General features: G+C 43.6%; 1 protein-coding gene across 10 annotated transcripts in view; it reads left to right on the plus strand.

Moving 5' to 3' along the window:
- TBL1X (transducin beta like 1 X-linked) overlaps positions 1 to 8,198 on the plus strand; it is a 199,936-nt gene extending 191,738 nt beyond the window's left edge. For all 10 annotated transcript variants that reach the window (XM_075095358.1, XM_075095376.1, XM_075095388.1 and 7 more), the window contains 4 exons: positions 297 to 424; positions 1,583 to 1,748; positions 2,513 to 2,614; positions 3,761 to 8,198. In XM_075095358.1, coding sequence (XP_074951459.1) covers positions 297 to 424; positions 1,583 to 1,748; positions 2,513 to 2,614; positions 3,761 to 3,787 — 423 coding nt within the window. In that variant the 3' untranslated portion in view covers positions 3,788 to 8,198. The remainder of the gene's footprint in view (positions 1 to 296; positions 425 to 1,582; positions 1,749 to 2,512; positions 2,615 to 3,760) is intronic.
- Positions 8,199 to 13,624: the final 5,426 nt, after the last annotated feature.

Raw genomic sequence — 13,624 nt, forward strand, 5'->3', positions numbered from 1 at the left:
AAACAGAGTAACTTAAGCTACAGGCTATTGGGCAAGCACAGCAACTGTTTAGTTCTTCTGGTCTATTGAATAAATACTATTGAATTTGTAGCTCTTTCCCCTAAAGGGGTTATTCTAACGTGTGTGCATTGTAAGTGCCAAACTGCTGCACTAACAAACTCAGGTTATGTTTATGTGTAAGCATGTGGGTCGAGATCTTAAATAAACAAATGGTAAGAATAACACAGAACTGAAATAATTCAGCAAAGAGATTAGTAACGTTGCCATTTTTCCCCTTCGTAATTACTCTGACTTAGATTTGGAGCATGAAGCAAGATACCTGTGTACATGATCTTCAGGCTCACAGCAAAGAGATTTATACTATCAAATGGAGTCCTACGGGGCCAGGCACCAGCAACCCAAACTCCAACATCATGTTAGCAAGGTAAAATATGCCTCTTTCTGTTGCCTCCTAAGAAGAAGGATCGTCTTTCTGACGTGTAACTCTGGTGTCACCTTACAGTCAATCTTCCGCAGACAATTCCAGTAGAGAGTACCTGCGTTTGTAAATCAGGGGGATGGATACAAAGGCAATGATATCTGAAAAAGGAAAAAGAAAAAAGAAGGAAAATTGAGTCATATGCTATTTAACTTTTCAGCTGTCTTGATAAAAGGATTGTAAATCTGCCATTGCACCTTCACAACCGGCATCTGGTTGTTACGAATGAAGGCGCTTAATGAGGCAGATGGCAGCCCGTTCAGCCAGCTGGAATGTGTCTTAACCAGGGTCATGCGACTTACCTGGGCAGATACTGACAATTTTTATAGCTTTGTTAACTAACAGAGAAAAGCTTGGGTAATCTTGAAAATTCCACTTGGAAATGTGTTCAAAGTTCTTCTTTGAGTTTAGGGAATAAGTTTACTTGTAGAATGCCAGTTGATGGTAGTACCACGGGATTTATCAAATCAGTTCATGGTATATTCAGTTTTGGGAGAAGTTGTATCAAAGCTGTTTTATTTATTTTACTCCTTAGTCTGGGAGTGAACAGGGAAGAACTTAACTTTCTTGGAGTTGTTCTTTTAATATTATTTTTCGTACCAGTTATTTCCCTTGCCTTTCTCTAAGCCCACAGTTTGGGATTTAGAGGGATTGTAGCAAAAAACAGCAAAGAAACAAAGTGAACCACAGCTCTAGAGAATTACAGAATGCTAATTAATTAGATAATGCAAATCCATTAGGAATAAGATCTTTCTGGAACCATTTATCCTATTAATGACAGTATCTATTTGACCCTCCTGAATAACAGCAGGTAGAATCTCAAAAGGAGGGAGCTTGGCCCTCTCAGGGACAGTGATCTGATCCTAGCCAGCACCCTAGGTAAACTCAAAGGTTCCGCATACAAGAATTCAGTTCTGTAGATATAGTTCTTGGCATTAAAAACATAAAGGCTGTAGTGAGCATTAGCTTTTCTGTTTGAAACGTTATTCCTTGCTTAGCCAAGGGCAGAAACCTGTGGTATTCTCTTAAAACATTTACAGTATCAAACTACAAATCGATTAATACTCAAATTAAGACATGCGTGTGTTTGAATGCTTCTTGCAGTGCTTCGTTTGATTCCACTGTTCGGCTGTGGGACGTTGACCGAGGAGTCTGCATCCATACGTTAACAAAACATCAAGAGCCTGTCTACAGTGTAGCTTTTAGTCCTGATGGAAAATATCTAGCCAGCGGGTCCTTTGACAAATGTGTCCATATATGGAATACTCAGGTACCGTGAAGCACACCTGGTGTAGATGACACATTAGTAGCAAAAGCCTAAATGGAAAATTACGTACCTCTGTAGCATATGGGCTGCCAGCCAAGGTGAACCTGATTGTGTTGACTGATACAAATCCCAGCGTAGCAGTTGAGTCTCTCAGGTGGAGTGAGGTGACTGTCCAGAATGTTTCTGCTCAGGCTTCGTTGTACGCTAGAACACTAGCATGCATGCAAACAGGTACGCTGTGTTGTGCCGTCAGCTTTGTGAAGCAAAGGTGTGCATCGATTCTTAGAAATAAGTGATGCTTTTATTTAGTAACAAGCTGAGTTCAGTTGTGAGGCCAATGCGCCTGGGATGATCAGATGATAGATACAAAGGGTGTACAGCCTGGGGACTGGGTATATTCCGGAGGAAAGTGGGACATCGTAGTTCCGCAGATGTAATTCTGGATACTGATGCCTTGCAGCCTGAATTAACAACAAACTCTAGGAAAGACCACTTCAGTCTAACTCCCCAGGACTCCACTGTTATAAAGTTGACAAAAACAGATGTCTGAGAGTCCTACTGTAAATTGCTTTCTGAAGAAGCGCGTTTCTCTTCGTTATCAAAGACCAGTTTCCTAACTTCAGCACTTTATGGAGGCGACCAGAGTTGGGTGATGTGAATAGCCCCCACCTCGTCACCGCTCTGTTCTTTTTAATGTAGTTCCACACGACAGAGAAAAAGAAGGGGAGCTTCTGTATCAAATGTTTGCATGCTGTCTTTCTTTGTAGAGTGGAACTCTAGTACATAGCTACCGAGGCACCGGGGGCATCTTTGAAGTCTGCTGGAATGCTAGAGGAGACAAAGTGGGAGCAAGCGCATCAGACGGATCGGTAAGAAGCTTTACACATTGTAAAAGTTGGGTGGAGATTTCTCCTCTGGAGAGTGTAAAAAAAAAAAAACCCATACATGCCATACTGCCTTCTTTGGACAGAGCTGAAGGGTAGACAGCTGAAGACAGAAGTAAGTAGTTCTGTGGAGTATAGTAAAAACCTCTCCTGCTTTGGAAGTTTTTCAGTACTAGGAGATGGTGTTCCTACTGCAAGTGAAGAATGCTTGTGGAATAGGTGAATATTACTGAAGATGGGAATGACTTTTAAATACATATTTTGTTAAGAACAACAATAGTGTTGTGTCTGTCATTATCTCATCTGTCAATTTTTAATGAAGGTCAGGTCACAGGGGTCAACTCTCTAATAAACAGTTGTCCTGGGTCGTTCTAAGTTTTATCCCACCCAAGTTATTTACCCTCGAATAGTTGCTAAAAGAGGAATTTTTCAGCATGATGCCAAAGATTTTCATTGCATGGTAGAGGAGAAGTCTTGCCATAGAGATACTGATTATTCATTGCTATTTTTGCTGTTAATGTTATTTTTTAAAAAAAAGTCCAGTTGTAGTACGATCAGGACGCACAGATGTTATATAATACACTCTACAGCTTTTCAGAATAACTTTTCTACGTGGCTGGCTGGTGTAGCTACTTTAGATCAGTATTCTTCAACTGATTTTAACAAAGGGTACACCTACGACATGATTCAGTTGCTTGAGCTTAGCTGTGCCATTTGAGGTGGTGCCACGCCTGGCTTCCAACAGCTGCTCCAAATGGGCACGTGTCCACTCTAGGTCCTGTGTCATGCCTGCCAGGCCTGTGCATCTCTTTTGGATATATTTCAGAAATGGAAGTGGACACTCTATTCAGGCAACTAAGCAGAGCCCATAGTCTTACCTGGGATGTGCCACCAAAATGTTTGCTCGCAATCCGGTGAAAAAGCCCAGCTAAATGTTAGATGTACGGTTTTTGCTTGGGTTTTCTCCCATGTCAGGTTGTTCCCTTGTTTGGGTGCATGTAAACAGGTACTTGAGACAGGCTGGCTTGAAGCTTGGGAGTGTAACGTACAGCTGGGTACGGAGCCGGATATGAATAGGACTTCCACGTCTCCTCCAGAAATGGTTCTTAATGCTGAGTCTTTTCTCTCCAGGTTTGTGTTCTAGATCTGCGGAAGTAAAAGTGAAATGTTTTAGAAGAAATTTCAAATGGACCAGCAGTGAATGTGTGGGGAGAAGCACTCTTCAAAACTATTCTTAACAGCTCCAGAACTGTACGAACTTGAACAAAGTTAGAGTGTACCGTGAAACCAACTCTCCCTGGCCACAGGTGTCTAGTATTTTGTCCGTAACCTTCATCAAGGAGTAAAAACACAGTCACTTCAGAGGGGGAGGGAATGGTTTCCACCTGGAACATTCAGCCTTGGAAGCATGAAGCCACCAGCTAGGCATTGCACTGTTTGGTTTGCGTCTGAGAACTTGCTCTGATGGCTGGGAAAAAAAAGCTGTGCCAAAAAAAAAAATTAATAAAAAAGAAAAGAAAAATGCTGTGATAAACCAAAAGGGAAAAAAAAAATCCTCCTCCATGCGGTGTTGTATTTTTTCCTTCCAATTTGGACACTACAGTTGCTCTCCCAAAGGACGTTCAAAGACCAGTTTGTACTGATGAAATGCTCAACTTTGTAATCACAACACTTTCTATTTTCTAGACTACTTTTTTTGTTCAGTGGTTTTTCTATCAGCTGGAATATTACAGCCTGGAGGATCCCAGGCTTAGGATGAAACTTTTGTTTTCCTTTTATTTCTCCCTTCCACTCCCAACTTCTCCTTCCTTTTTTTTCTCCTCTTTCTTCTTGCCCTGTTTTTTTTTTTTTTTCTTTTTTCCCTGTATGCCCGTAGTAGATGCAACCAGGTGGACATGACAATGAAAATTTTTGACAGACTGCTTCTCCTCTCTTCTCTCTTTTCCTTTTCCTTTCTTTCTCTCCGTTTAAAAGGAAAAAAAAATCCTCCATGCTTCAGATCTTAGCGTCTCAAGGGCACTTTCAGCAAATTGTGTAATAAGTGCTTTATATAAGAATGCAGTGCTGGGGAAGATTTTTACAGGAGAAAGATGACTTTTAACAGAAAGAACCCAGTGTATTTTTGGAAAAAAAATATTTTTTATGTTGAACAGTTTTAAAAGCCTAAAATGGCCACCAAATGTAGACCAGTTGTGTAATTCAAGCAAAAAGAATGACACAGAGTCCAAGGAACATGAAAGGTGCAGTATCCTTTTTCTCTTCTCTCTCAGAAAGTGCTGTAAGAAAGAATGCCATTTGATACAATAAATGCCAGTCATTTACTAAGAGTCCTCTTCCAGCAGCCAGCCATTTATATAGTCTCATTTCATTTTTGTGGCTGTTTGGTGATGTACAAATATTAAAAGGGATTCGTAATTTTGAGACTAATAATCTAGCCTTCATTTTCTTGAGTCCATATTTTCGTTTATCCTTGCTAACCAGGGGAAAACGACTGTGTATCTTCTTTCCTCAGCAATAGTTCATGTGTCATCCAGAACGTGGCTTTGGCTGCCTGTGGCCTTGCTGAGCAGTGCTGTCCTCCACTATTCATCCCACTCAGCTGTTTCTCTTCCAGTAAGTCAGTGGGATTTCACCACTGTGACTTAATGGGACCAGTTGGACCAAGGTCTATTGACTGCATTTATCACTGTTGAAGAACGGACTCTTGCCAAGCTCCTGTCCGTCCGTGGTCGGCACACACCTAGAATCAAGCTCTTCCATTGCATCAGGCAGTGTGCGGTGCTGCTGTCACCCTCCTCCATGTGTGTTCTGCGTGCCACAAGGAAAGCTCTGCGTCTGCACTTGGGGGCTCGCTGTCTGCCCAGGCAGGTTTAGCCTTGAGGGTGTCCTCAGTGCGGTGCTCAGCAGACAACGTAGAACTCTCCGTTAGGTGAGGACGTGATAAAGGATACACGAATTACGTCTCAACGTATATGCTACTATAAAGTTACAGTGGGTGAAATGACGGTGATGACAATGAAGACTTCCAGAGCACCACCCATCCACTTTGGCCATGATTTCCTCTGCAAGCTAGACATCTGCAGGGATGCCTGCTGAAGAGTACGTTACCCTAAGAGCAAATGATGGATGCAAAGAAGGATGCAGAGGCAGAGTTTGCTGAAAGTGCTGTAAACCGTAAGGCAACCTTTGGGTGGTGGCAGCCGTTATTTAGACAAATCCTCAGAACTGGCCGAGTCAGGCAGGTGTCCTCTCTAGCCCGCAGGCTAGGCCAGGATTTGTAGGAGAGAGAAAAACAAGCAAGCAGAGAACCCCCTTAACATCACATAATACCATCCCGCCCAAAGTCACTGTTTCTGTAGCACAGGGTCTTCCCTTTAATTTGACTACGGCTGTTGAAGTGGTGATCTGATCTGAGCAAAACCAAAACCAGCGCCCTAGTGCTGAACTGGCGGTGCAAGACCCGCCAAGCGTCACGGCATCGTCAGGGCACTGTGGAATCCATACATCGTTTTACTCTCCTGCGTTTTCCTCTCTTTACGCTTGTGTCTGCACAGTATCTTAGTCCTTCCAGTGGAACTAGCCACCGCCAGCTTCAGCTGCGTTTCTTAAAGGTAGACATTGGGGAAGGAGAACAGGATGAAAAGAAAGAACTGCTAAAAGGGTTACTCAGTCATGAGGTGAAAACAGTTAGGTGGGATTTTTGTTGTTAATGACAGTTACGCGTGTTTATAATTTATATCAAAGAATTGGATACTGGGAGGTATGAAGGATTATTTTCCACGTTAAATGCGTTCATGTGTTGGTTTTAGTTTTCTGTTCCAAGAGCAGGGGCTGTAGGTGATCACGTGGCAGTTTTGCACTGTTGTACAACAACCACGTGTACCTACTGATTTAAAGTCACTACTTAAAAAAAAAAGAAAACAAAAGACCTTGTTGGAAGAGAGACTTGAATTTGAATACAAAGGCGTAATGTGGTTTTATAAAGCACGGTTGGGTCGATGACTTGGTTACAGTCATTGCGTGCACGCGGTTAACTTCCTAAGCTGCTTTTGGGTGGCATTCCTGAGAACAGCCCACAGAAGCTCCCGGTCTGCAGGCAGCGGAGGGCAGCGCGGATGGGGCCCTGTCACTTGAGTGACGCTTAAATAGGCCAGACCTCAGGATGCAAAGAGATGAGGTTGCTCAATCCAAGTTCAGCGAGGCCACGTGGCTGGCTGGCCACATCGCCCGTGTTTCGTGGTTGTTCCCGGCATAGCGACTGTGGGTAGCTCGGCAGTGTCCGTGATGCCTGGTTCTTTTTCCTTTGTCAGAACACCACCTTTCCTCTGCCTGCCTACATGGAGGTAAGAAGCCAAGAGAAACAAAATTAGAAAATCAGTTGGTTTGTAAAGCCTATGTGTGAGAGAGGCTGCTGGGCCAGAGTTTTCTATACAGACCATCAGATTTGAAAGCGGCGTATGTGAAAAGCTTAGAAAGTTCACCTTTTCTTCCCCTCCCCAAGACCCTAAAGGCTGGGAAGTCCTCAAAGATACCGCAGTAGATAGTTTTCAGCTAAAATGAGGGCAGCTATTAAGGAAGGCAGAAGATCGGTTGCAAAGGCTAATCCCAGCCTACTGGGCCGGTTTCGTCTGGGGGTGGGCAATGGGGAGAGAGAGGATTTTCCAGGCTGTAGTTCAGTGTGGACATCTAAGCCTAGACCTGCAGAACTGCCCTCGTGGGAGCTCTCGCTTTGCTCCGCTGCCGCGGCGGCAGCAGCCCCGCAGCTCCCCTGCAACGGAACAGCGTGGAGCAACAGGCTGGTGGACTGCGGGTTTGTTATACAATATGTTGTGGTATTTTTCTCTAGTTCTTTGTAACAGAGGAGAAATTGAAAAGCCGAAGTGACCAAACAGGATTGTGAAAGCATCGAGAGACTTGCTGGATTTTTATCGTTGCTGGCTGTCTGGAACTGGCCTTGAAGTGAAAAAAAAAACCAGTTTCTGAAAAACCACTCGACTCTGTGGGCTAGAAGGATACTGAATCTTTTATGTAGAAAACACTGGGTCCCTTTTGGGGCACTAAAGGGCCTGACTTACAGGGTTATACACACATTAACCCCATGCTACATCTTAGAAATTTCCTTTTAATTTGTTTAAAAAAAAAGAAAAAAATAGCTAATTTTAGAGCCAAGTGAAGTGCACTTTGTCAAATGTAAGGGTCTGCTTTGTTTTTGGGTTTCTTTTTTTTCTTCTTCCCTTTTTAATTTTTCCTCCTTTTTTTTTCCTCCTTTTGCCTTTTTAAAAGATGTGGTTCTTTGTCAATTGCAGAAATGTTCTTTCAGCCACTCACTGAAATTCTGAATTCTGGCTTCTGCAGTTTTTATTGTCTGTGTCAGACTTGCAGCCAGACTTGGTTCTCATTTCAGCATTTCCTAGGTTCTGTTGAAACAACACCAACCCTTATTTTGTTTCTCCCCACCCACACTTTCTTCAAATTCACCTTGTGTATTGTAGCTCATTTGTTTTAAGGAGAGAATCAACAGATCATATTCAGTGTCTTGAATAAATTGCTATATTTTGATATTAGAGAATTCTGTGCGTGTTGTTCCTTATTCTTTCCTGGCTGTTTTGCCTCCTGCGCTTAAAAGCTGCGGTTGGGTGACTTTAAGCTGTAACACGGTGTCACGACCCAAAGGGTTACCCGGCCCGCGGGTGTATAAAGGTCGAGACCGTGGGTTCGTACAATTTTGTAATACACAAGGGCACGGAGACTTTCTCCTCTAAATTTCTCTACTTTATTACAGGTTGTCACAAATACCACACAAATCACCGCTAGCAAGGGTAGCTATGGTTAAGAAAGCGAATATGTATATATCAAGCTGTTACAAGTTATTATCAGCAAGCAGTAGTATAGCAACAATCGATAATACAGCAGCATCCAGTAATAGCAGCAGTGACACGTATCTATATAATGTTACACATTAAAACAGGGTTAATACCAGTGAAGCAATCTGGCCAATAACCTAGCAGCAGATACACTTACGATAGGTGACTTACATGTATATATGTGGCACCAAGCGCATCAGACCGATCTCGGAAGGGACCCAACTACCCCAGGGGTGGGAGGACAACTGAGACCAGCCCCAGATGTGGGCTCAGTGGGGGAACAATAAAACAACAGGCAGGGTCTCGCTTCAAAGATGATCCATGTCGCAGAGCGTGGAGTCAGGCAGGCGTCCCCGGCAAGGGCCTGAGGTCTTGCAGAAAGCTCTGCAGAGCTGTGTAGGGAAGGGACAGGTGTGTGCAGCACGGGAAGGGAGAGGGAAGCTCCGTTTTGGATAGAAAGTCATTTTCATATCATAGAGACATAAGCGGCAGTAGGACACCTCCACTTCGAGCAGCCAATAGGTGCTGTTAATACCTGTTTTTCACCTGGGACAGCCAATAGATGATGACGATTTCTATTGTCTCACACCAGTTTTTCAGGACTTCTCCTGTTCTTGCAGCTAGAGCCGCCCATGGCAGTTACCAGTTCACCAATTCTTGCTTTCTCAGGATGTTTTCCCCCTTTTCCAGTTTATTTTTCACCTTTTCAGCTGCCGTGACAGCTCCTTGGTGTGTGCTCCTTGAGGGCATCTCAGGATGTCTCCGGTTTCTAGGCGCCCAGCTGCACGTCAGAGATGCTGGCTGTGCTTCTCAAGGATGCTTCTGGTTCCCAGGCTCACAGCTCACAGGCAATTTCTCTCTCAGTGTTTCACTAGACATCTTCTGTTCAGTACTTTTTCCCTTCTAACCAGGTCACCTTTATGGCTGCTCACATCCCGTGTATCGTTCAGTTTTATTTTCCGCCCCGTGATGCATTTATTGGAAATCTATACAGCTGGTAAGGAACCAATCTGGGTAACACTGAGTTGACGTACTTCTAGAAAACCTTCCTTAAAAAAGTTTCCTTAAAAAAGTTTCCTCAAAAGGAAGTCTCCAACCTAAAATAAGCTGGACTTCAGTTCTGATCAAAGTAAATTGTTAATTTTTCTTTAAGTTAGCAAGGCTTAAATTCAGCCTTGCTGGAGCAGTTGGAGATTTTTGAAGAACTTCAGAATATTCCAGCTCGTGCAGTGGGGTCGCAGTCGTCCCCTCTGGCAGGAGCTCCCGTGGCGCCGTCTCGTAGCTCCTCTCTCTGCCTGGGGGGCTCACAGCGCTGACACCTCAAAGGATATGGTGGGAGCTTTTTAGCTTTAACGGGCTGAATGTTGTGTGGTTTTTTTCTGCTGGGTTTTATTCCACAAAATGGTACCCGTGGTACTTAGCGGGGGGATTCAACATGAAACGTGGGATTTTTGCTTTGTGACCATGTAACACGCTGACCATTGACCGGAGCTAAGGCTGAAAGACTGGCAAAAGCCTTCAAAAGGAATTAGCACTCGGAACAGAGTCTTACGTGTCACATCATCTAGTTTTCAGGTGTTTAAGGATGTAGAGCATTAAGTTAGGATTGATGTGCAACATTTGGGAAGACTCAAGTCCTAGTAAACCTGGTATGCTGCTGATGAGCATGTTGCTATGTCATCAAATACTCAAAAAAGGAAGTAATGCCCTTTCATGCCACTTGTCTCAGTTTGTGCTCTGAAATTTGCACAGCAGTAATGTACAATTAATTCCCTGTAATCGTACGGGTTGGAAGTAGGACAAATACGGTTGTTCAGCTCTCACAAAAGCAGGAGCCGCCAGCAGCCATCATAACAGCTTCTCAAAATAAAGACCATGAGAGCTAAGGAGGCAGCCACCGCGGGGCTGGGCTTTAATAGGTAGCACTATAGAAAAGCTCTCACTTCTTAAATAAATACTACACAATGGTCCTATTGTTAGTCACATCATTTCCAGGAATGTTTCAAGAAAATGTACGACTGTCAAACTAAAATTGTCGTTTAGTTTTCCTTTATTTAGCCTATAAATATTTACTTAGCCTGTAAACTATTTGACAACTAACACTGGAAGCATTGAGCAGTCCTGAACACTTGTTTCTCGCTTCTGTCAGTGTGCAATACAATAAAAGGGCATTTTTCTAGAGCTATTCTGGGAAGATGTAATATCGCAGCATCTCACGCAAAACCACCTGTTTCCCCGCCATCTTTCCATGTGTCATTTCCCATCAGGGAAAGATCAGCATCATCCATTAAGAGCGCATGTAATTTCGTATCTGAGCTCCATGCTCCGAAAAAGCAATTTTTAAAGCTTTGAAGTCTCTTATGTGAAGAAATTACTCACTTGGCAAGGAATTTATCACCCTTGCTGACTCCTTTCCCAACAGGAAGGAAGTTCTTTGCTTCCTTAGAGACAGTTTTTGTCTACTTCCTTTCAAATATGTTCAGAAAAGCAAAAGAATACAAAACCTAATAACCACAGGAAAGCAGCTGTAGCCTCTTTTCCTGCTGCAAGGTCTAACACCTTCTACCTTCACAGAAGAAGCCTTGACTTCACTGTGTAAATCATGAATACCTATCTCAATACAAAAAGTCAAGAAAAGATCCCTCTCATCCCTTCCCAAGTCCTTTGCATTAAAAAACAGGACAAAGTTGGCATCCTCACCCTTCACTAGAGCGATTCACCTCAGTAAGAAATGCGCAACAAAGGAGACAGGGTGTAGCTGCAGAGCGCTGCCATTCTGCAGCTCCGAAGCTCAGAATTCTCTTGCTAGGCTTCTGAAAATCAGTGGCATCAAGAGAGCATCGCGTCCCTACGTGCTGCCTTGCAGTTCCTGAAAAACTCTCAATGTTTTCTTTGAAGGCAAAAGGGAAAGGTCAAACCCTTAGAAAGGTTTTTGAGGCTTTCTGCACTCCTTACAGCCACGGTGTCCTGCCAGAGGGACTGAAAGAGATGTCGTGTCCCTGCAGAGAGTACCGTCAGTGAGGTGGGCAGGATCACAGGCTCCTGAGCGTAACACAAATCTGATGGGAAAAGTCCGCAGTGTGGTGTTGCCATCTTTTAAGCCCTGGACAACGACTGCTTGTCGGCTTCTTTCCCACAGGCCAGTTTGGGGAGAATTGTGAGAAATTCCTGCGCAATGAGATGACCGTGTCTAATGACACACCCTCTCGCCTTCCTCCGCAGAGGATGACACAGGCGGGGAGCCTGTGGTTTGGTCAGCCCACACAGACACCCTTTTTTTTTTTCGTATCCATGTTAAAGGGCCAGGTCTCACGGCTCGAGCAGAGATGTTGCTGAGGACTGGAGTAAGAGATATAAAAATCTTTTCACAGACAAGACACAGCAGCTTTTAACAGAAAATCCTGCATCTCCTAGACAGAGTGGTTAAAAATACCCACGTGTCTTGGTACAAATAATGCTCTGGACCCTGTCTGTGCCAGAGTCGGCAAAAGATCCACGGATTCAGGTGTATTTCTCTAGATGCAAATTTGGAAACTGAAGGTGTTGGTACGGGGGTAGCCACCATTCCTCATCACTGCAGAAGTTCCACCAGCCCTCCTGAGTCTGGGGAAGCTAACGGACGATTACCTGCATACATCACTGCAGGTGCCTTACAACAACAACAACAACAAAACATTTCTATCAATATAAAGCAGCAGATTGCTCCCTGTTTTTTTCTTTCTGCAGGGTCAGTGAAGGGAGCAGAAATTATCAGAGCTCATGGGGGAGAGAGGGACTACTCCCACAGTTTCCCCTGCCAAACCTTACATAAAATTTACTTTAAAACAACCCCAAACCCACCCTGATCCATTTCCTGAGCCAAATCTATTGCAGTTCAGTAGGAACTGAACTCACAGCAGCACATCTAGCAGAAAACAAATAATTTCACCCTATTACATGTTGCCACCTGGTCACTCCTTTCCACGTTCTGAACCACAAAAGGTTTGGTGCTCATTCCTCCTTCAGTGGGAAGATGAGCTGATCAGTTCCCAAACGGAAATTCATTTAAGAGAATGAAGAACATCTTGCTTTCTGCTCTATCATTTTGACCTAATCCATTAATACTGTCTTTCTCTTTGCTGTGCCCTGTATGTCTTGGGCTGGGGAAGACATTATTGCCCTGTAACAGCTTTTTATCTGGATTATTTTCTAAGATGGGTTTGCCCTTTGGACTTGCTCCTTCTGAGCAAATATCCTACAGTAGCCTCTCAGAGGCCCATGTAGTAGATTATTCCTTGAGTTGGTTGAAATAAAACAAAACCAGCCAAACACCCCAGCTGTCGCTGGCAAATGACCCTGAAAAGGAATGCTGAGAAGGCAAAGCGATGGCAATTTAATGAGAAAATGATGCTGGATTTTTTGACGGTGTTTTTGAAGGATATTTGGGGGCAGTAGTGACTTGCAAGTCGAACATTTTATTTCAATGAAAGTTTAAGTTTTGGTAAGCAGAAAGCTTGTTCATCATTTCATTAGTGTATTCTGGGGAGCTTGTTGTTGGTGGTTTTTAATAAAAGGCATTAACATTCAGGGGACAACCACCAAAAATGTTCTAAAACAGAAGAAGAAATTTAATTTAACAGTTTGCCCATCATCAGAAAATGTAAAGTTATGTTAAAAAACAAAGAAGTACTTACATGTGTGTGTTTCTATGTACGTGTTCACTGACGTACAGGCTGTTTGTGTAATTGTACCTCAATATTTATCAGTTTCTTTTGCAAGTGTCTGCAGCGGCAGGACAAAAGGCAACCCCACAGTTTCATAGGTGTGATCAGAATTTCACCTGGCATAAAATGAATCCATTAACTGGGTATCTACAGTGTGATATCTTCATAAAATAAACTAAAACAATACATACCGGTAATGTACCAATAAAACTAATACCCAAAACAAGTGTTGTGGGAAAAAAAAACCAACATTTTTTTAAGGTTCTACAGCCCCATAGCCAACAGGCTGGTGCTCAGGCAGCTCTGCTGCCAGATGCCAGTGCCAGGGGCAGGCAGCACCTGGCCCATCCCTCGCAGCCCCAGCGGGAGCCCAGGGCTCCCCCTGTAAAAATAAACGGTGCCAAACTGGAGCAAGGGGTCTCCTATCG

Source organism: Phalacrocorax aristotelis, chromosome 1, assembly GCF_949628215.1.
Source record: "Phalacrocorax aristotelis chromosome 1, bGulAri2.1, whole genome shotgun sequence".
In the NCBI taxonomy this organism is placed as follows: domain Eukaryota; kingdom Metazoa; phylum Chordata; class Aves; order Suliformes; family Phalacrocoracidae; genus Phalacrocorax; species Phalacrocorax aristotelis.